At 38.3% G+C, this 17,970-nt stretch overlaps 1 protein-coding gene across 1 annotated transcript in view; it reads right to left on the bottom strand.

Annotated features, from left to right (window-relative positions):
- The window catches only part of THEMIS (thymocyte selection associated), a 197,501-nt gene that overhangs the window by 150,716 nt on the left and 28,815 nt on the right, over positions 1–17,970 (bottom strand). Inside the window, 1 exon segment of the mRNA XM_021088464.1 lies at positions 9,912–10,070. Within this exon segment, the coding sequence (XP_020944123.1) occupies positions 9,912–10,070 (159 nt within the window).

Raw genomic sequence — 17,970 nt, 5'->3', positions numbered from 1 at the left:
TACACTACCGCTAATTACATTAAATATAAACGGATTAAATACTTAAAAGGCAGAGATTGGCAGAATGGATTTTAAAAAGCTTCGTCCAACTATAAATTGTCTACAAGAGACCTATTCAGATTAAAAACAAATTATTTGAAAGTAAAAGAATAGAAGGAGGTAGACCGTACTACCCAAGTACTAGAAAAAAAATAGACTTTGAAACAAAAATTGTTACTAGAGACAAAGAATATTATATAATGGTAAAAGGGAAACTCTCTCAAAAAAAGGTAACAAAGATTTTTCATTGTGGCTCAGCAGGATAAGAACCTGAAGAGTATCTATGAGGATGAGGGTTCGATCCCTGTTCTCCCTTAGTGGGTTCAGGATCTAGTGTTGCCATGAACCCTGGTGTTGGTCACAGACATGGCTCAGATCCCATGTTGCTATGGCATAGGCCAGCAGCTGCAGCTCTGATTCGACCCCTAGCCTGGGAACTTCCATATGCTGCAGGTCCTAAAAAGCAAAAAAAAAAAAACAAAAAACAAAAACAAAACAAAAAAAACCTGACAATTACAAATACATATACACCTTAGAATCCCTAAATACTTGAAGTTAGGGATGACAAAATTGAAGACAAAAATAGAGAATTGAGCAATAATCACTGGGAACTTCAATATTTCACTTTCTAAAGGAACAGAACTAGACAAAAGATTCACAAGGACATAGAAGACTTGAACAATACTATAAAGCAACAGACACCTGTAGAATACTCGACCCAACAACAACAGAATTCACATTCTTCTCAAATGAATATGGAAGATTTTCCAGGATAGGCTATATGTGAGGCCATAAAACCAGTCTCAATTAACAAAGTATGACTTATGATCACAATATAATAAAATCAGAAATCATAAACAAAAAAATTGGAAAATTGAAAAATGAAGGATGTTTTAAAATTATACTGGAAGAGGACAAGATGGCGGAGGAGTAGGGGGACACGCTTGCCCTCTCCCACAAACACAATAAAAAAAGCACATCTACAGAATAAATGACTTGCACAGAACAGCAACCAATCGCTGGCAGAGGAACCTAAACTCCAATAACGGCAAGAAGTTCGTGACATTACTGGGCAGAACGGGAGAAAAGAGGAGAGTGAGAGAAGGTGAATCCGAGCGGGACGGGCGTTCCTGAAAGGGAACTGCGGAGGAGAAAGGGATCCCGCACCCTGGAAAGTCACTTGCCGGGGGAAAGATCAAACAAACCGGAGGAATTTCCAGATGCAGAGAAGAGTGTAGCAGTAAGGTGGAGTACGGAAAAGCCGATCAAGAAGCCAATGGACCATCTGAATTACAGGCACAGTCACCAAAAATTGAGACGCCTGGGTAGGGGCTGGGCACCGAATCCTCACCTCCGAAGGTTAGTCCCCGGGAAAGGGCCAGGCGACACCTGGGTGGGGGCTGGGCACCGAGACCTCGGCTCCAGAGGTTAGACCCTGAGAACGGGCTGGGGGGGCGGGGCGGAGCGGAAACTGCTTGGGAGGTCTAGAAACCATTTGAGGGGGCAGAGACTGCCTGGGAGACTAGGAAACAAAGCTGTCGCAGAGGAAGGGAACAATACTCTAGGGGCGGGGAAGTGGAAAGCCGCATCAGAGGGAATCTGGGAGAAGAGCCTGGTCTGCACCCATGCTGGGGAGGGGAGAGAAGAAGGGGTGGGTCCCCATAGAATACCCTCCATGCCACAGCAAGCTTACAGGCCCGCTAGCTAGCTGAAAGCTGTGCTTCCCAGTGCATCCCCTCCCCCCACCCCCGCCACCCCCTACGCTCTCACCGGACCTGGGGCTGCCTACCATCCAGGAGGGCTGGCCTCAACAATTGCCTGAAGCCTACCACCGCAGGGGCTGTCCCTGCACAGGCCTGCTTGCCCTTTGGAGGGGCTAGACTTCCGCAGAGCAGCACCAAACACCACCAGCCCCCGAGAAAAGGCCTGCAGCCCAGAAAAGCTAGAACAAGCCTAGGCAGGCCGTGAATAGATCAGCCTAATTCTCGGATGGTTTTTCTGAGTCGGGCTGCCCCAGGGAGGAGCCTCTTGGGTTTCCAACGGCCTTGCTACCCGCCCAAGCCCCCAGGGGGTGCCCTAGTGGATCAGCTGCATAGGACTGCCAGCTCCAGGCAGGACCCCCTGCAGCCCAGAAAAGCTGCAACAAGCCTGGCCGAGTCGGGAAAAGATCTCAGACGGTTTTTCTGAGTTGGGCTGCCCTGGGGAGGAGCCTCTTGGGTTTCCAGTGGCCCTGCTACCCGCCAAAGCCCCCGGGGGGTGCCCCACTCCCGCGGAATAGCTGCTCAGCACCACCAGCCCCCTGGAAGAGCCCCTGCAGCCCAGAAAAGCTGCAACAAGCTCGGCCAGATTGTGAAGAGATCCGCCTGCATTCTCAGGCTGTCCTTCTGAGTTGGGCTGCCCTAGGGAAGAGCCTCTTAGGTTCTCAGTGACCCAGATAGCTGCTCCAGCCCCCCAGGGGGTGCTGCACTCCCGAGGAACAGCTGCCCAACACTGCCAACCCCCTGCAAGAACCCCACAGCCTAAAAGCACCAGAGCAAGCTCTGCATGACCAAGTGAAATCTGCTACCATCGTGGTGTGGACCTCCCAGTCCTGTCTGCCCTCAGGAAGCCCTCCCTTTGCTTCAAACAAACACTGTTAGCCCCATCAACACTCCAGAAAAGCCACACTGCCTCAAAAAAGATTGACCAACAACACCAGCCCTCAGGAAATATTCCACGGCAGTGACAAGGCAAACACTGCCCGATAACGGAGAGTACAACTCCCTCAGGAGAAAGAAAAACAACAAGCAAGATGAAGAAGCTGAGAAACCACCCCCAGTCAAACCAACAGGAGAACTCACCTAAAACAGTCAACAATGAAACAGACCTCTGCAGTCAGACAGACCTGGAGTTCAAAAGAGAAATAGTGAAAATACTGAAGGAATTAAGAGAAGATATGAACAGTAATGCAGATACCCTCAGAAAGGAAGTAGAAAATATAAGGAGGAGCCAAGAAAAACTACAACATTCATTTGCAGAGATGCAAACTGAACTAGGGGCAGTAAAAACCAGAATGAATAATGCAGAAGAACGAATCAGTGATATGGAAGATAGAATAATGGAAATCACTAAATCCGGTCAACAGACAGAAAACCGAATCAAAAAACTGGAAAGCAATATAAGAGACCTATGGGATAATATAAAGCGGGCCAATCTACGCATAATAGCAATTCCAGAAGGAGTAGAAAAAGATAAGGGGATGGAAAATATATTTGAAGAAATTATCGATGGAAACTTCCCAAATCTAAAGGATACTGGGTTCAAGATACAAGAAGCACAGAGGGCCCCAAACAAACTGAACCCAAACAGACCCACACCAAGACACATCATAATAAAAATGGCAAAAGTTAGTGATAAAGAGAGGATCCTAAAGGCAGCAAGAGAAAAACAGAATGTTACCTACAAGGGAACCCCCATAAGAATATCAGCTGATTTCTCTACAGAAACACTACAGGCCAGGAGGGAACGGCAAGAGATATTTAAAGTGCTCAAAGGAAAAAATATGCAACCTAGAATACTCTATCCAGCAAGAATATCATTTAAAATAGAAGGGGAAATAAACATTTTTTCCAACAAACAAAAACTTAAAGAATACAGCAACACAAAATCCAGGTTAAAGGAAATATTGAAAGGGCTTCTCTAAACCAAAAGAAAGGAAGGAAAGGGAAGAAAAAAGAAAAGAAAAAAAAAAAAAGAAGAAGAAGAGGAAGAACTAGGACTGAGGAAACCGCAATCAGAGAGCAGTCACTCAAATAAGCCAGCATACAGATTTAATCATGAACATGCTTCAAACAAAATAAAATTAAAAAGAAAAAAATAAAAAAGAATCATCAAAACCATAAAATGTGGGCAAGGGATGTTAGGAAGTAAATAACCCTTTTTGTTTGTTTGTTTGTACGTTTCTCTTCTTAATTTTAATATAATAATGAAGTGTTTGAACTTACAGGACCATCAGGCTAAAACACACAATTATGGGAAGGGGTTAGCATACTTAAAAAACAGGGCAACCACAAGCCAAAACCAAATATTGCATTTGAAAAAAATGAAAAAAAAATACACTCAAGCAGATAATAACAGGAGACCATCCAACCAAAAAAAAAAGAAAGAAAGGAAGAATGGAGAACCATAGAATCAACTGGAACACGAGGTTCAAATGGCAATAAATAATCATCTATCAATTATCACCTTAAATGTCAATGGGCTGAATGCCCCAATCAAAAGACACAGAGTGGCTGAGTGGATAAAAAGGCAAAAACCTTCAATATGCTGCCTACAAGAAACTCACCTTAGGACAAAAGATACATATAGATTGAAAGTGAAAGGGTGGGGAAAAATATTTCACGCCAATAGACATGACAGAAAAGCAGGAGTCACAACGCTCATATCAGACAAAATAGACTTTAAAACAAAAGACATAAAGAAAGACAAAGAAGGACACTATTTAATGATTAAGGGATCCATCCAAGGAGAGGATGTTACTATCATCAACATATATGCCCAAATATAGGAGCACCCAGATACATACAACAAATATTAACAGACACAAAGGGAGATATTGATGAGAATACAATCATAGTAGGAGACCTTAATACCCCCCTCACATCAATGGACAGATCCTCTAGACAGAAAACCAATAAAGCAACAGAGATCCTAAAGGAAACAATAGAAAAGTTAGACTTCATTGATATCTTCAGGACACTACATCCAAAAAAAGCAGAATACACATTCTTCTCAAATGCTCATGGAACATTCTCAAGAATTGACTACATATTGGGACACAAAGCGAATCTCAATAAATTTAGGAGCATAGAAATTATCTCAAGTATCTTCTCTGACCACAATGCCATGAAATTAGAAACCAACCATGGGAAAAGGAAAGAGAAAAAACCTACTCCATGGAGACTAAACAACATGCTACTAAAAAACCAATGGGTCAATGAGGAAATCAAGAAGGAAATTAAAAACTACCTTGAAACAAATGATAATGAAGACACAACCTCTCAAAATCTATGGGATGCTGCGAAAGCAGTGCTCAGAGGGAAATTTATAGCAACACAGGCCTTTCTCAAAAAAGAAGAAAGATCCCAAATTGACAACTTAACCCTCCACCTAAACGAATTAGAAAAAGAAGAACAAAAAAGTCCTAAAGTCAGCAGAAGGAAGGAAATTATAAAGATCAAAGAAGAAATCAATAAAATAGAGATTCAAAAAACAATAGAGAAAATTAATAAAACCAAGAGCTGGTGCTTTGAAAAGGTGAACAAAATTGACAAACCCTTGGCCAGACTCACTAAAAAGAGGAGAGAAAGAACCCAAATAACCAAAATTATAAATGAAAAAGGAGAAATCACAACGGATACAGCAGAAATACAAAAAACCATAAGAGAATACTATGAACAACTATACGGCAACAAGTTTGACAATCTGGAAGAAATGGACAATTTTCTAGAATCTTACAGCCTGCCAAAACTGAATCAAGCAGAAACAGACCAACTGAACAGACCGATCACTAGAAATGAAATTGAAGAGGTCATAAAATCACTCCCTACAAATAAAAGTCCAGGACCAGATGGCTTCACAGGTGAATTTTATCAAACATATAAAGAGGAATTGGTGCCCATCCTCCTTAAACTCTTTCAAATGGTTGAAGAAGAAGGAATACTCCCAAAGACATTCTATGAGGCCACCATCACCCTCATTCCAAAACCAGACAGAGATACCACCAAAAAAGAAAACTATCGGCCAATATCATTGATGAATATAGATGCAAAAATTCTCAACAAATCTTAGCCAACCAAATCCAACAACATGCCAAAAAAATTATACACCATGACCAGGTTGGGTTCATCCCAGGTTCACAAGGATGGTTCAACATACGCAAATCAATCAGCATCATACACCACATTAACAAAAAAAAGGTCAAAAATCATATGATCATCTCAATAGACGCAGAAAAAGCATTTGACAAAATCCAACATCCATTCATGATCAAGACCCTCGCCAAAGTGGGTATAGAGGGAACATTCCTGAATATAATCAAAGCCATTTAAGATAAACCCACAGCAAATATCATACTCAATGGGGAAAAACTGAAAGCCTTCTCCCTCAAATCTGGAACAAGACAGGGATGCCCACTCTCACCACTGCTCTTCAACATACTTTTGGAAGTCCTAGCCACAGCAATTAGACAAACAAAAGAAATAAAAGGCATCCATATAGGAAAAGAAGAGATCAAACTGTCACTGTATGCAGATGACAGGATACTATATATAGAAAACCCTAAGGACTCAACCCCAAAACTACTTGAACTGATTAATAAATTCAGCAAAGTAGCAGGATATAAGATTAACATTCAGAAGTCAGTTGCATTTCTGTATACCAGCAATGAAACATTAGAAAAGGAATACAAAAATACGATACCTTTTAAAATTGCACCTCACAAAATCAAATACCTCGGAATACACCTGACCAAGGAGGTAAAGGACCTATATGCCGAGAACTATAAAACTTTAATCAAAGAAATCAAAGAAGATGTAAAGAAATGGAAAGATATTCCATGTTCCTGGATTGGAAAAATCAATATTGTAAAATTGGCCATACTACCCAAAGCAATCTACAGATTCAATGCAATCCCTATCAAATGACCCATGACATTTTTCACAGAACTAGAACAAACAATCCAAACATTTATATGGAACAACAAAAGACCCAGAATCGCCAAAGCAATCCTGAGAGCCAAAAACCAAGCAGGAGGCATCACTCTCCCAGACTTCAAGAAATACTACAAAGCCACAGTCATCAAAACAGTGTGGTACTGGTACCAAAACAGACAGACAGACCAATGGAACAGAACAGAGAACCCGGAAATAAACCCTGACACCTATGGTCAATTAATCTTTGACAAGGGAGGCAAGAACATCAAATGGGAAAAAGAAAGTCTATTCAGCAACCATTGCTGGGAAACCTGGACAGCTGCATGCCAAGCAATGAAACTAGAACACACCCTCACACCATGCACAAAAATAAACTCCAAATGGCTGAAAGACTTAAATATACGACAGGACACCATCAAACTCCTAGAAGAAAACATAGGCAAAACACTCTCTGACATCAACATCGTGAATATTTTCTCAGGGCAGTCTCCCAAAGCAATAGAAATTAGAGCAAAAATAAACCCATGGGACCTCATCAAACTGAAAAGCTTTTGCACAGCAAAGGAAACCCAAAAGAAAACAAAAAGACAACTTACAGAATGGGAGAAAATAGTTTCAAATGATGCAACTGACAAGGGCTTAATCTCTAGAATATATAAACAACTTATACAACCCAACAGCAAAAAAGCCAATCAATCAATGGAAAAATGGGCAAAAGACCTGAATAGACATTTCTCCAAAGAAGATATACAGATGGCCAGCAAACACATGAAAAAATGCTCAACATCGCTGATTATAAGAGAAATGCAAATCAAAACTACCATGAGATACCACCTCACACCAGTCCGAATGGCCATCATTAATAAGTCCACAAATAACAAGTGCTGGAGGGGCTGTGGAGAAAAGGGAACCCTCCTGCACTGCTGGTGGGAATGTAAACTGGTACAGCCACTATGGAGAACAGTTTGGAGATACCTTAGAAATCTATACATAGAACTTCCATATGACCCCGCAATCCCACTCTTGGGCATCTATCCGGACAAAACTCTACTTAAAAGAGACACATGCACCCGCATGTTCATTGCAGCACTATTCACAATAGCCAGGACATGGAAACAACCTAAATGTCCATCGACAGATGATTGGATTCGGAAGAGGTGGTATATATACACAATGGAATACTACTCAGCCATAAAAAGGAATGACATCATGCCATTTGCAGCAACATGGATGGAACTAGAGAATCTCATCCTGAGTGAAATGAGCCAGAAAGACAAAGACAAATACCATATGATATCACTTATAACTGGAATCTAATATCCAGCACAAATGAACATCTCCTCAGAAAAGAAAATCATGGACTTGGAGAAGAGACTTGTGGCTGTCTGATGGGAGAGGCAGGGAGTGGGAGGGATCGGGAGCTTGGGCTTATCAGACACAACTTAGAATAGATTTACAAGGAGATCCTGCTGAATAGCATTGAGAACTTTGTCTAGATACTCATGTTGCAACAGAAGAAAGGGTGGGGGAAAAACTGTAATTGTAATGTATACATGTAAGGATAACCTGACCCCCTTGCTGTACAGTGGGAAAATTTTAAAAAATATTAAAAAAAATAAAATTATACTGGAAATCAACCATAATTTTAAAAATTAAATATATATACATTGGATTCTTTGAGTTTAAAACATAACTGGTAATGTAATGCTATATATAATGGAGTAAATAAGAAATTATAAGAATTAAACATTGAGTAAGATTTCAAATGAAATGGGTAAAATATTGGAGCATTTGGAAGACTCCTGTCCTCATAGAGTTAATTTATTTTAATTCTCCAAAATTCAGCTCAAGCATAACATTCTCTGAAAAGCTTTCACTTACTCCACCAATGATGATAATAAAAATGATAATGGCAACAAAAGCTGACATTTTTTATAGTCCTTGCTATATGACAAGTATCACTCTAACCAATCTAAATAAAATTTAAATACTTAATCCTTCCAACAATATTAGGAGATAGATGGTATGATTATTCCCATTTTACATGAGAAGATGGTAAATAACTTGGCAAGGTAACATAACTAAGAAGTAACAGAGTTGGGATTCAAATGACTCTGAAATCTATGTTCTGAAACACAACATGCTCCTTATCAAGACCCTTGTAGAACCCACACATTCTTCAGCCATCCCATGAACCACATTATGTTGTAAATGCTTGCTAGATTTTCCTTTTCCATTAATCATTCATTCAATAAAGGATTATTTATTCAATAAGCAAATATTAAATACATTCTCTGTGCCAGAAAATGTGCTTGTTACTAGAAATACAGTTACATATGTAATTATTTCATCTGTCAAAGAGTTTCAGTCTCCAGAAAAGTTCAGCAAACTATAGTTTACAGGCCAAATTCTGCCAGCCACTTGTTTTCATGTAAATTAATTTTTATCAAACCACAGCCCATTGGTTTAGGTATTATTTGTAACTTCTTTCATGTTACAACATCAGAGTGGAATAGTTGTTAAAGAGGCCATTTGGCAGGCAAAGTCTAAAATATTTACTATATGGTCCTTTTCAGAAGAAGTATGCCAACCCTGGTCTAAAGAATAAGATAACAATAACATCATCAATTACTATCCAATAACGCATGCTATGGTGCCCAAGATATTTTGGGTACATGAAAGGGAGATACCCAGATTAGATTAGAAGGTCAGCAAAGTTTTCCAGGAGACATGACATTTCAGCTGATTTTTGAAAGTTGAGTTAATAGTCAAAGAGCAGCCAGACCAGGGTGCTAGAATAATGGCAATAGGAATAAAGAGGGTACACACGTTTAAGAAATAATAATTCAAAGTAACTTATGAAAATATATCTTTAATTTCTTCATTCCCACTATCCAGAACAGCTAATGGTGCACATAGCTAAAGTTACTAAATATTTAACAGAAAATATTAAGTCCTAAGGAAACAACGTTTATTAAAAAGGTGAGAAAATATTTGCTATTAGTTCTTAAAAGCAGTGAACTGCGAGAATTCTGATTTTTTCACACCCACGCTAGAGTAAAAAAAAAAAAAAAAAAAAACCAACCAAACTACCATTTTTTCATTATTTTCAATTGTTAAATATATATAACATTTAATGATACAATTTTACAAATGAGAAATGATTGCAAATTACTGTACCTGGAAAATTCATAGGCAGTTCAAATGGTTGTGGAGACTCACAACCTTCAATGTGCTCACAAATTTCAGCTATGATCTTCTTAATTTTGAGGCCAGTAATTTTAATCACTTCTCCTGTTGACAAACAGCATTCATTTCCAAACATTTCATAAATAGAACCTAGAAAAAAAAAAAAAGAGGAAAAACAGCTTTTAAAAAAAATTCACTAATGAATAACAAAGTATGCATCAAAAGCCTCATAGGAAGTGTTTTTATTCAGTTCCTCTCTTAGCTACCCACTAAACAGGAATTTAATCAAACTTGGCAAAATGTACAGCATGTACCAGGGAAAATATTAGATTAGATTTTTCACTTCACCCACTGGGCAAAGTGTAAACAATTTTATTTTTGTTATTATTGCAAATTGAATTTATGGTTTCCTCCGCACCTTTAGCTCATCTTTCCAAGGTCAAGCCACAACCATGTCTTCCCCTGCTGGGATTTATGATCTTTTTTTCTTGGGTCACAGAATTAAGCTCACATGAGTCAACAATGATCTAAGTAAGTACTGCAAACAAGGCCGTAATACAATCCAACATCCAAAGACAGAGGGTTTGCACACCAGGGCTTTCTATTAGAGCATCATATCTATTTACAAGACCTGGTTCTCTTCATCATCATGAATATAACATTTTGTCCATTATATCTTTCGTTTTTGACAAGCTGGAAGCAACTCTCAATATCTTTATGGCAATAGGGGGCAGACCAGTCCAGGTAAATTGAAAAGCTTCATTTTAGTTCAGGATTTCAGTCTCCTTCCTAAAAAACCTTTTATCATAGATGTCAAAGCTAAATTTTTCATCCATTTATTTTCTTTTTTATCTACTGATGAAGGCACAGTGAGCAGTGAAATAACCAGAAGACGAGCAAGAGGAAAGAGGAGAAGTAAAAGTTCTGGATAATCTACCCCCAGTAAAAAAGGGGTCAAGACCAAAACTACATCTTTGGGATATTACTGCTTTACAAGAGAGCAGTAAATGAGAGGCTGATGTAAACAAGCATCGCAGAACAGTGGGGTTTGAAACATACCAATTTTCCCTTACCTCCAATGTGATTTACATCCTCTTTACCACACTAAAATGTGAACAATCTGAGCACAAGATTTTAGTTTGGGTGGTTGGCTGGTTTTCTGAATTTTTCTCTGTTGAACCCCCTCCTCTAAGAATCTTGCTTGATATAGAGCAGGCCCCTAAAACATTTTTATAGCATTAATGGTCATCATAAATGATCATCATATTAAGCTCAGTATTCAATCGTGTTTTAAACAACCCTGTGATTGTATCAGAGCCCCAAAGGCAAATTAGTACGATTTGAGGTTTTAAAAAAGGGGCAATTTATACACAGGCACAGCCACTTCTAGGCAACGCAAGAACATAAATGTCCTGTCATTCTTCTTTTCTCCATTAGATCATCTGCCAGGACATCCCATTGCTCAAACTCAGACAGAAGTTAGAGGACAAGGATGCTGTTGATCCCTCCACAGAAGTCAGCCTCCCAGGCTGAGAGTGGAAATGAAAATCTAGCACACCAACCTTACTGTCCATTATTTAATAGAGATCATTTTTGTAGACATGCTAGTATATCTGTTCCTCATATACTTCTAAACTCCCGCCTTTTTTCATACTAGTCTCTCAACTACACGTGTTCATGCTTTTCATTAACTCCGATATGTTGTGTTGTCAGCCATCTCAAATCCCTTAAGGAACAACTTCGGATATTAAGAAATAATAACAAATACACATTGACATTTTATTCCAGTGAACTCAGAATAGCTATTTTCTATGATCCTGATTTGGCAACTAATTACATACTAACATTTTACATCTTCAGTATTATCTCATCCCGCACTTAACTTTTTTATGACTTTAGTTTTTATTACTCCCAAATCAATTTTAAGCTTCATGGAAAAATACTGCAATATATTACTGCATAATTATCAACACATCAACCTTCCTTTCTTATTCATTCAGAAAACTTTAATGAACACCTACTATGTGTCAGACATTGTAATTGGCAGTAGGTATCATAGATAAAATGCATATGTCTTCCCCCACAGAAGCACTGTTTTGAAAAGAACAGACACATAAGCAGACAACTGCAGCAGATTATGAGAAAGTTGTAATATAGAAAATATGGGGAATTGTGGGAGTGAATTGAAGGCATTTAATTAAGCAATTACATAGTAAACAGATTAGAGAAAGATTTGTAGAGGAGATGATAGTGGAGCTGAGTTGTTTTTTGTTTTTGTTTTTTTTGCCTTTTCGAGGGCCACTTCCGCGGCATATGGAGGTTCCCAGGTTAGGGGTCCAATTGGAGCTGTAGACACAGGCCTACACCACAGCCACAGTAACGCGGGATCCGAGCCGTGTCTGCAACCTACACCACAGCTCAGGGCGATGCAGGATGCTTAACCCACTGAGCGAGGGCAGGTATTGAACCTGCAACCTCATGGTTCCTAGTCGGATTCGTTAACCACTGCGCCACGACCGGAACTCCCGAGCTGAGTCTTAAAGGAAGCATCACAAGATAGGACAGGAGGAGGAAATGGTATTTAAAAAGGAAGAGAGATGTGAAAGAGCCTGATACATTCTGGAAACTTCATATAAATTGTTATGTCTGAAATATAAAGAAAGAAATGGGAACTAGCAAGAAAGGAAACTATAAAGGTAGGGGGAATCCAGATCATGTAGTGTCTTTATAAAATTACCAATAAATAAAAAGCAATTGAAGTCTAAAGCAACCTCAGAGTCAGAAAATTTACATTTTCAGTTATTAGGACCCAGGAACTAATACCAATTTAATGAGAGGTCATATGTAACAGGTGCTTGCTATCCAAAATGTGGCCTGCTGCATCACCTGGGAGCTTGTTAGAATCTTGGCGAGACCCCAGACCTGCTGAATCAGAACCTGCATTTTTAACAAGATCCCCAGATGATTCATAAGTACATCACAGTTTGGAAAGCACTGGTCTAAACAACAAACGTGTAACTGAAATAGTCTCTTTTCTGAGATAGTTACAAATTTCACAGAGAAGGAAGGACATGTCAGGTAGAAGAAAGAGTGTCATTGAGGTGGAGGATGATGTAAGTGGGGACAGGGGAGGGTTTTTCTCCTGACATATAAATATTTATTCAAACTGATACTTAGGACCTGAATTGTTTGGGGTTGCTTTTTTTTTTTTTTTTTTTTTTTTTTTTTTTTTTTTTTTTTTTTGGTCTTTTTGGTCTTTTTGCCTTTTCAGGGCCGCACTGGCGGCATATGGAGGTTCCCAGGCCAGGGGTCGACTCGGAGCTATTGCCGCCAGCCACAGCAACAGCAATGCAAGATCCAAACCGTGTCTGTGACCTACACCACAGCTCATGGCAACACCAGATCCTTAACTCCCTGAGCAAGGTCAGAGATCAAACCCACGTCCTCATGGATGCTAGTCAGGTTCGTTAACCACTGAGCCACAATGGGAACTCCAAGGTTTCTTTCTTTTTTAAATTTTTCTTAGAGCACAGTTGATTTACAGTGTTGTGTCAATTTTCTGCTGGACAGCACAGTGACCCAGTCATACATATTTAAGGGAAGGATATTTAATTGCAAAGTGACAAGGTGAGATTTTTCTTTGTCACATGAAATAGAACATACTTTGACCTATCCTGTATCAGCGGAAGTCTGCTTGGCTTAATTTCAACGCAAGGAATGTCTAATTGTAGATGTACAGCAAACTGACTCACTCAGAATGCCATCTTTCTTTCAAAAGTTCCACTGGAATTCAAAATTAAAAGATGAGCTTATGGGAGATTACATATAAATTCACAGGGAATAGAAGCCAGAAAATTCTAAGAAAAAATTCTGTGAGTTTTAGTCACCACACCAAAAGCTTTTAGGACACAAGTCTCTTTCTAATCATCTTTCTCCTTTTGAAAAAAGAAAATCACTTTTTTTCAGTCACAGAAGGAAAAGAACCTCATGCGAATGTTAATCTTTAACATTTATCTTTAATTCTTTGTGACTTCCAATTTTCTCTAAGCAAGAAAGAATTTAATTCATTTTTTAATAAAGAGAGAGGTCAGCGAAACCCCACTCTAGAAAGTTATGTCCATAATAGGTGACAAGAACATAAAGCAAATCTCAAATCCCTGTACTATGAAGGGTTCTTGTACATTGTTATCATCATTATTATGTCTCTTAAAATACAGTTTTCCTCAGTGAAAATAAAAAATGGTTAATTTAAGAAACAGCCAACTTTTGTAATCTCAGAACAAGCACATATAATATGCCTAACTGCCTTTTAAAATGTGCTGAGATATGTGTCTGAACTATGTTTGTGTATATTTAGATATAAAAATAGTTTTCATTTCATTTTTAACCACAAGACACACTTTTTGAATATGCAAATCTCGAATCTATTAAATCTTTACAGACTGATTCTTTCCAAGTCAGAGCATATGTATTCAGGATAATGCCAAACATCAGAGAAAGCTGGAACAAAGCAGTCTGTTTTCAGTGATCAAATATCGCCCCTGAAGGCTGTAATGAAAGAGCCATGTGCCTTTGAAATCACCTCTTCTGTAATGCTACTTTGCTCAATAAAAATGACACATTAATGTCCTTTTATGAGCCCATCCCTTATTTGACAATCCATATAAGCAATGCTATGATCACATCACAAAAGCCAAAACAATTGGTTCCATAGATTTTCTTCCTTTTCCTCTACAAACTTGAAAATGTGTTGCAGTCAGGGAAGAGGAAACGATTCATTTAGAGGCTTTTTCCCTTTATTCCATTTGCACTTATTTCCTCCATTCCTCACCCCCACCTTCTACCTCCACCATACCAGCCCTCATCCCTTCATCAGCCTGCCAAAGTTCAACCAATCCTCAAGATTCAGCTCATATTCATTGTCTTCATCAAAGCTTTCCTTTACTCCCATTTAAGCAGGAATGAACATTTTCCTCTGTGCTCCAATAGCACTTTGCATGTACAGCCCCTATCTGATTATTATCACAGCCTGCTATTAGGGTAATATTTTCTGACCACTGATACCATGTACACTTTAGAATTTATTATGATTTCTAGAGAAGAGACATCATCTTAACTATATCCCTCCACACATACACATAACTAGTAGCACTTTTTTGTCAATTAGTGGGTTATAACTTAGTTATAACTTAGCTTTACTGTAAAAAGACAATAAATTATTGTGAATATCATAGATGTTCTTTTACATCAGCAGTTTAAAGCACAGTCAACCCAAGGCTTTGGCATAGGTTATATCTTTATTTAGTATGTCTAATAACAAATGTACAATCATATGTGAGATTAGTTGGTCACCTTGTGACCATTAAGGGCAGCTAGTTTTATAATATGAATCTCTGCCTGTTAAGTTTGCCACTTTTCCATTATGTTTGCCATTTTTATATTGCTGGACTTGAAAGTGAGGCTCATAAAACGATTTGAGATAGGTGTGGAGGAGTTAGGGATTTACTCTGTAAAGTAGGATAGATATCATACGACATTGTCAATAGAACCATATCAGATTGGGCTCGCCAGAGGAGATCTCTCTTTGCTCCTCACAAACAGTTGTGATTATTTTTTATTACTATTATTATTATATGGCCAGTCTTCCATAAAGAGACTTCTCCATGCCCTGTAAGGCAAAGACAAAGTCATTCCCACCTACTACATGAAAAATATACCTAAAAATAGATCAGCTTAATATCTGAATATAGTTTGCAAATACACAAGCATGAAACAGCAAGCTTGCAGATTTACTAAGGATGGATTCTACCAGTTGGATACTGGATATATCACTGAGAGGTATATCCGAATACTGATAGGAAATGATCTTTCAAAGTCATAGAGACTCTCTTCCCTTCTGCTGAAACATCAATATATAGAGGGCAAAACAATGGTGCCAAGTATTAAGGAAAATGATGGCCAACACCAAGTAAAGCTAAGGTGTAATTTTTCTTACTCCTAAAGAATACGGCAGTTTTCTGGTGAACTGAGGTTTAAGCGTTATCCAGGAAATCAAGTGTAAAGACAGAAATGTTTAGAAACTATAGGGAATATTTGAGTCTTAAAAAGTCTGAATACGGGGAAGTAAGGAAAGACACAATATGTTGAAAAGGGTGGAGCCCGAGAGTCAAGCCAATTAAAGTCATAGAGAAGCCAGAAACCTGAAAATGCCCAACTATTCAACCATTCTAAGTGAAATGTGTGGCGTTTCAATGATCAAATTTTAGCGGTTAAGGATGCAAAAGTCACAGTTTCATTCACCAGCTAAAAACGTGATGTTTGTTTAATGTAGAATCAATTTAATAGGTTAAATAAAACTGTGCTTAGAGGGTTTGCAAGTTGGTGTTATAACAGAAGTCATCATTGCAGCTCTTTGTGTTAACAAGTATCAGAGCAAAGGAATTTGGGATGTGTGAAATGAATAGCCCTCCTATATATCTAAGAAATGCTTCCTTATGATGATGGAACAAAATGATTCTGCATCTCCCAACATTATTGATCAAACATTCCTTGCATTTTACCCAAATTTTAACTCTGAAAATGACATAATTAAATAATATTATAATTTCTTATATGAACAATGCTGCATTGGGAGTTGGTTTACTGTTTTAAGAATGACTTGGTTTCAAGTACATTTTATATACTTTAATATACTCACTTATGTTCTATACTCTAATTTTTTTAAAAAAGCTACTGTAGACCTCTATAGCCATTTAAAATCATAAACCTATTCTCCATATCCCACTTGATGAATATAAATACACTGATTAAATTGATTATACATGTGTTCCAATGCATTATAATGTATTCACCCAATGCATGAAAAATAAAGCCTTGCTGTATTACAAACATTCCCTAAGCGCACTAGCATTGAATACTTCATTAACTATTCTGCTTAAGAAATATGAATTTTGAACTTATGTCCATTGAATTAAGTAATGAAAATATGCTTGCATTTTGTATGTCTTTATTTTTTCATTTTACTTTTCAAATAATTCATTTATATTGCATTTTATTAAAGTACCAGTCCACAGCAGATTGGGAAAAGAAAATAAACTGGACTGTCATTACAGATAGTTTGAGAGGCACTTCTCTAAACTTTTAAGTACAAATATGACCAAAGTCAGTTAGTGCAGGGAACCAGGATGAGAGAGTAAAATTGAACAGACTGGAAAAAGGAAAGTTATAACCTAATACACGAGGTGTTAATATTATTAACTCATCTATCTCAATGTCACCAGCAGCCTGAGTGCCCTGACTAAAAGACACAGGAATTTTAATCAACTTGACAGTAATAGTTCTAATTGCAAATTATTACATTGGCATTCTGATTTGTATATTATATTCTTCTGAGTTGTATGAGGCAGTGCTTGAACCTAATTGAGCCCAGACACTTTGAATTGTTGGATCTATACAGCTAAGGTCCAAAGCCAGGAGCAGGTGAAATCCCGTAGGAGATGAATTGTGTGCGTTCCATCTACCTAGTGTGCCAGGCATTCTCCATGAGAGAGACAGCAAATATCGAAATTGTATTCTAGCATTTTTTCCTTTCCATCAATAATCACCCATGGCACATTTTCAGCTGAATCCAGATGAAGCCCAATAATCCTCCCCAACATAAAGTTCCAGGTGGCTAGCCATCAACTGAAGATGGCATGTTAGGTATAAATTATCCCACTCTACTCCTCTGCTATGACTTTTCTTGCTTTCTTTAAGCCCCCTTGGGTGATATTTTTAAAGCTTTTAATCCTCAGATTGGGCTAATTTGATCTCAAAGGCTTAGTTAAAAGATATTTGGCAGAAGAATACAGATTCCCTCAATTCATCATTTTTTCCCAGAGAGCTGTCTGAACTGAGACATAAAACATCTAACTTGATAATAATCACAACTTTATATAGGCCAATGGCAGCTGTAGGATGAGTCTCAATTTCATATATCTCTAAGCCAAGGGCCATTAACTCTAATGATCTCTTGAATCACTAGCCTTAGTGTCAGAAGCTTAAATACCAT

Source organism: Sus scrofa, chromosome 1 (genome assembly GCF_000003025.6).
Source record: "Sus scrofa isolate TJ Tabasco breed Duroc chromosome 1, Sscrofa11.1, whole genome shotgun sequence".
Lineage (NCBI taxonomy): Eukaryota > Metazoa > Chordata > Mammalia > Artiodactyla > Suidae > Sus > Sus scrofa.
This window is presented reverse-complemented; position numbering and strand designations above follow the sequence as displayed.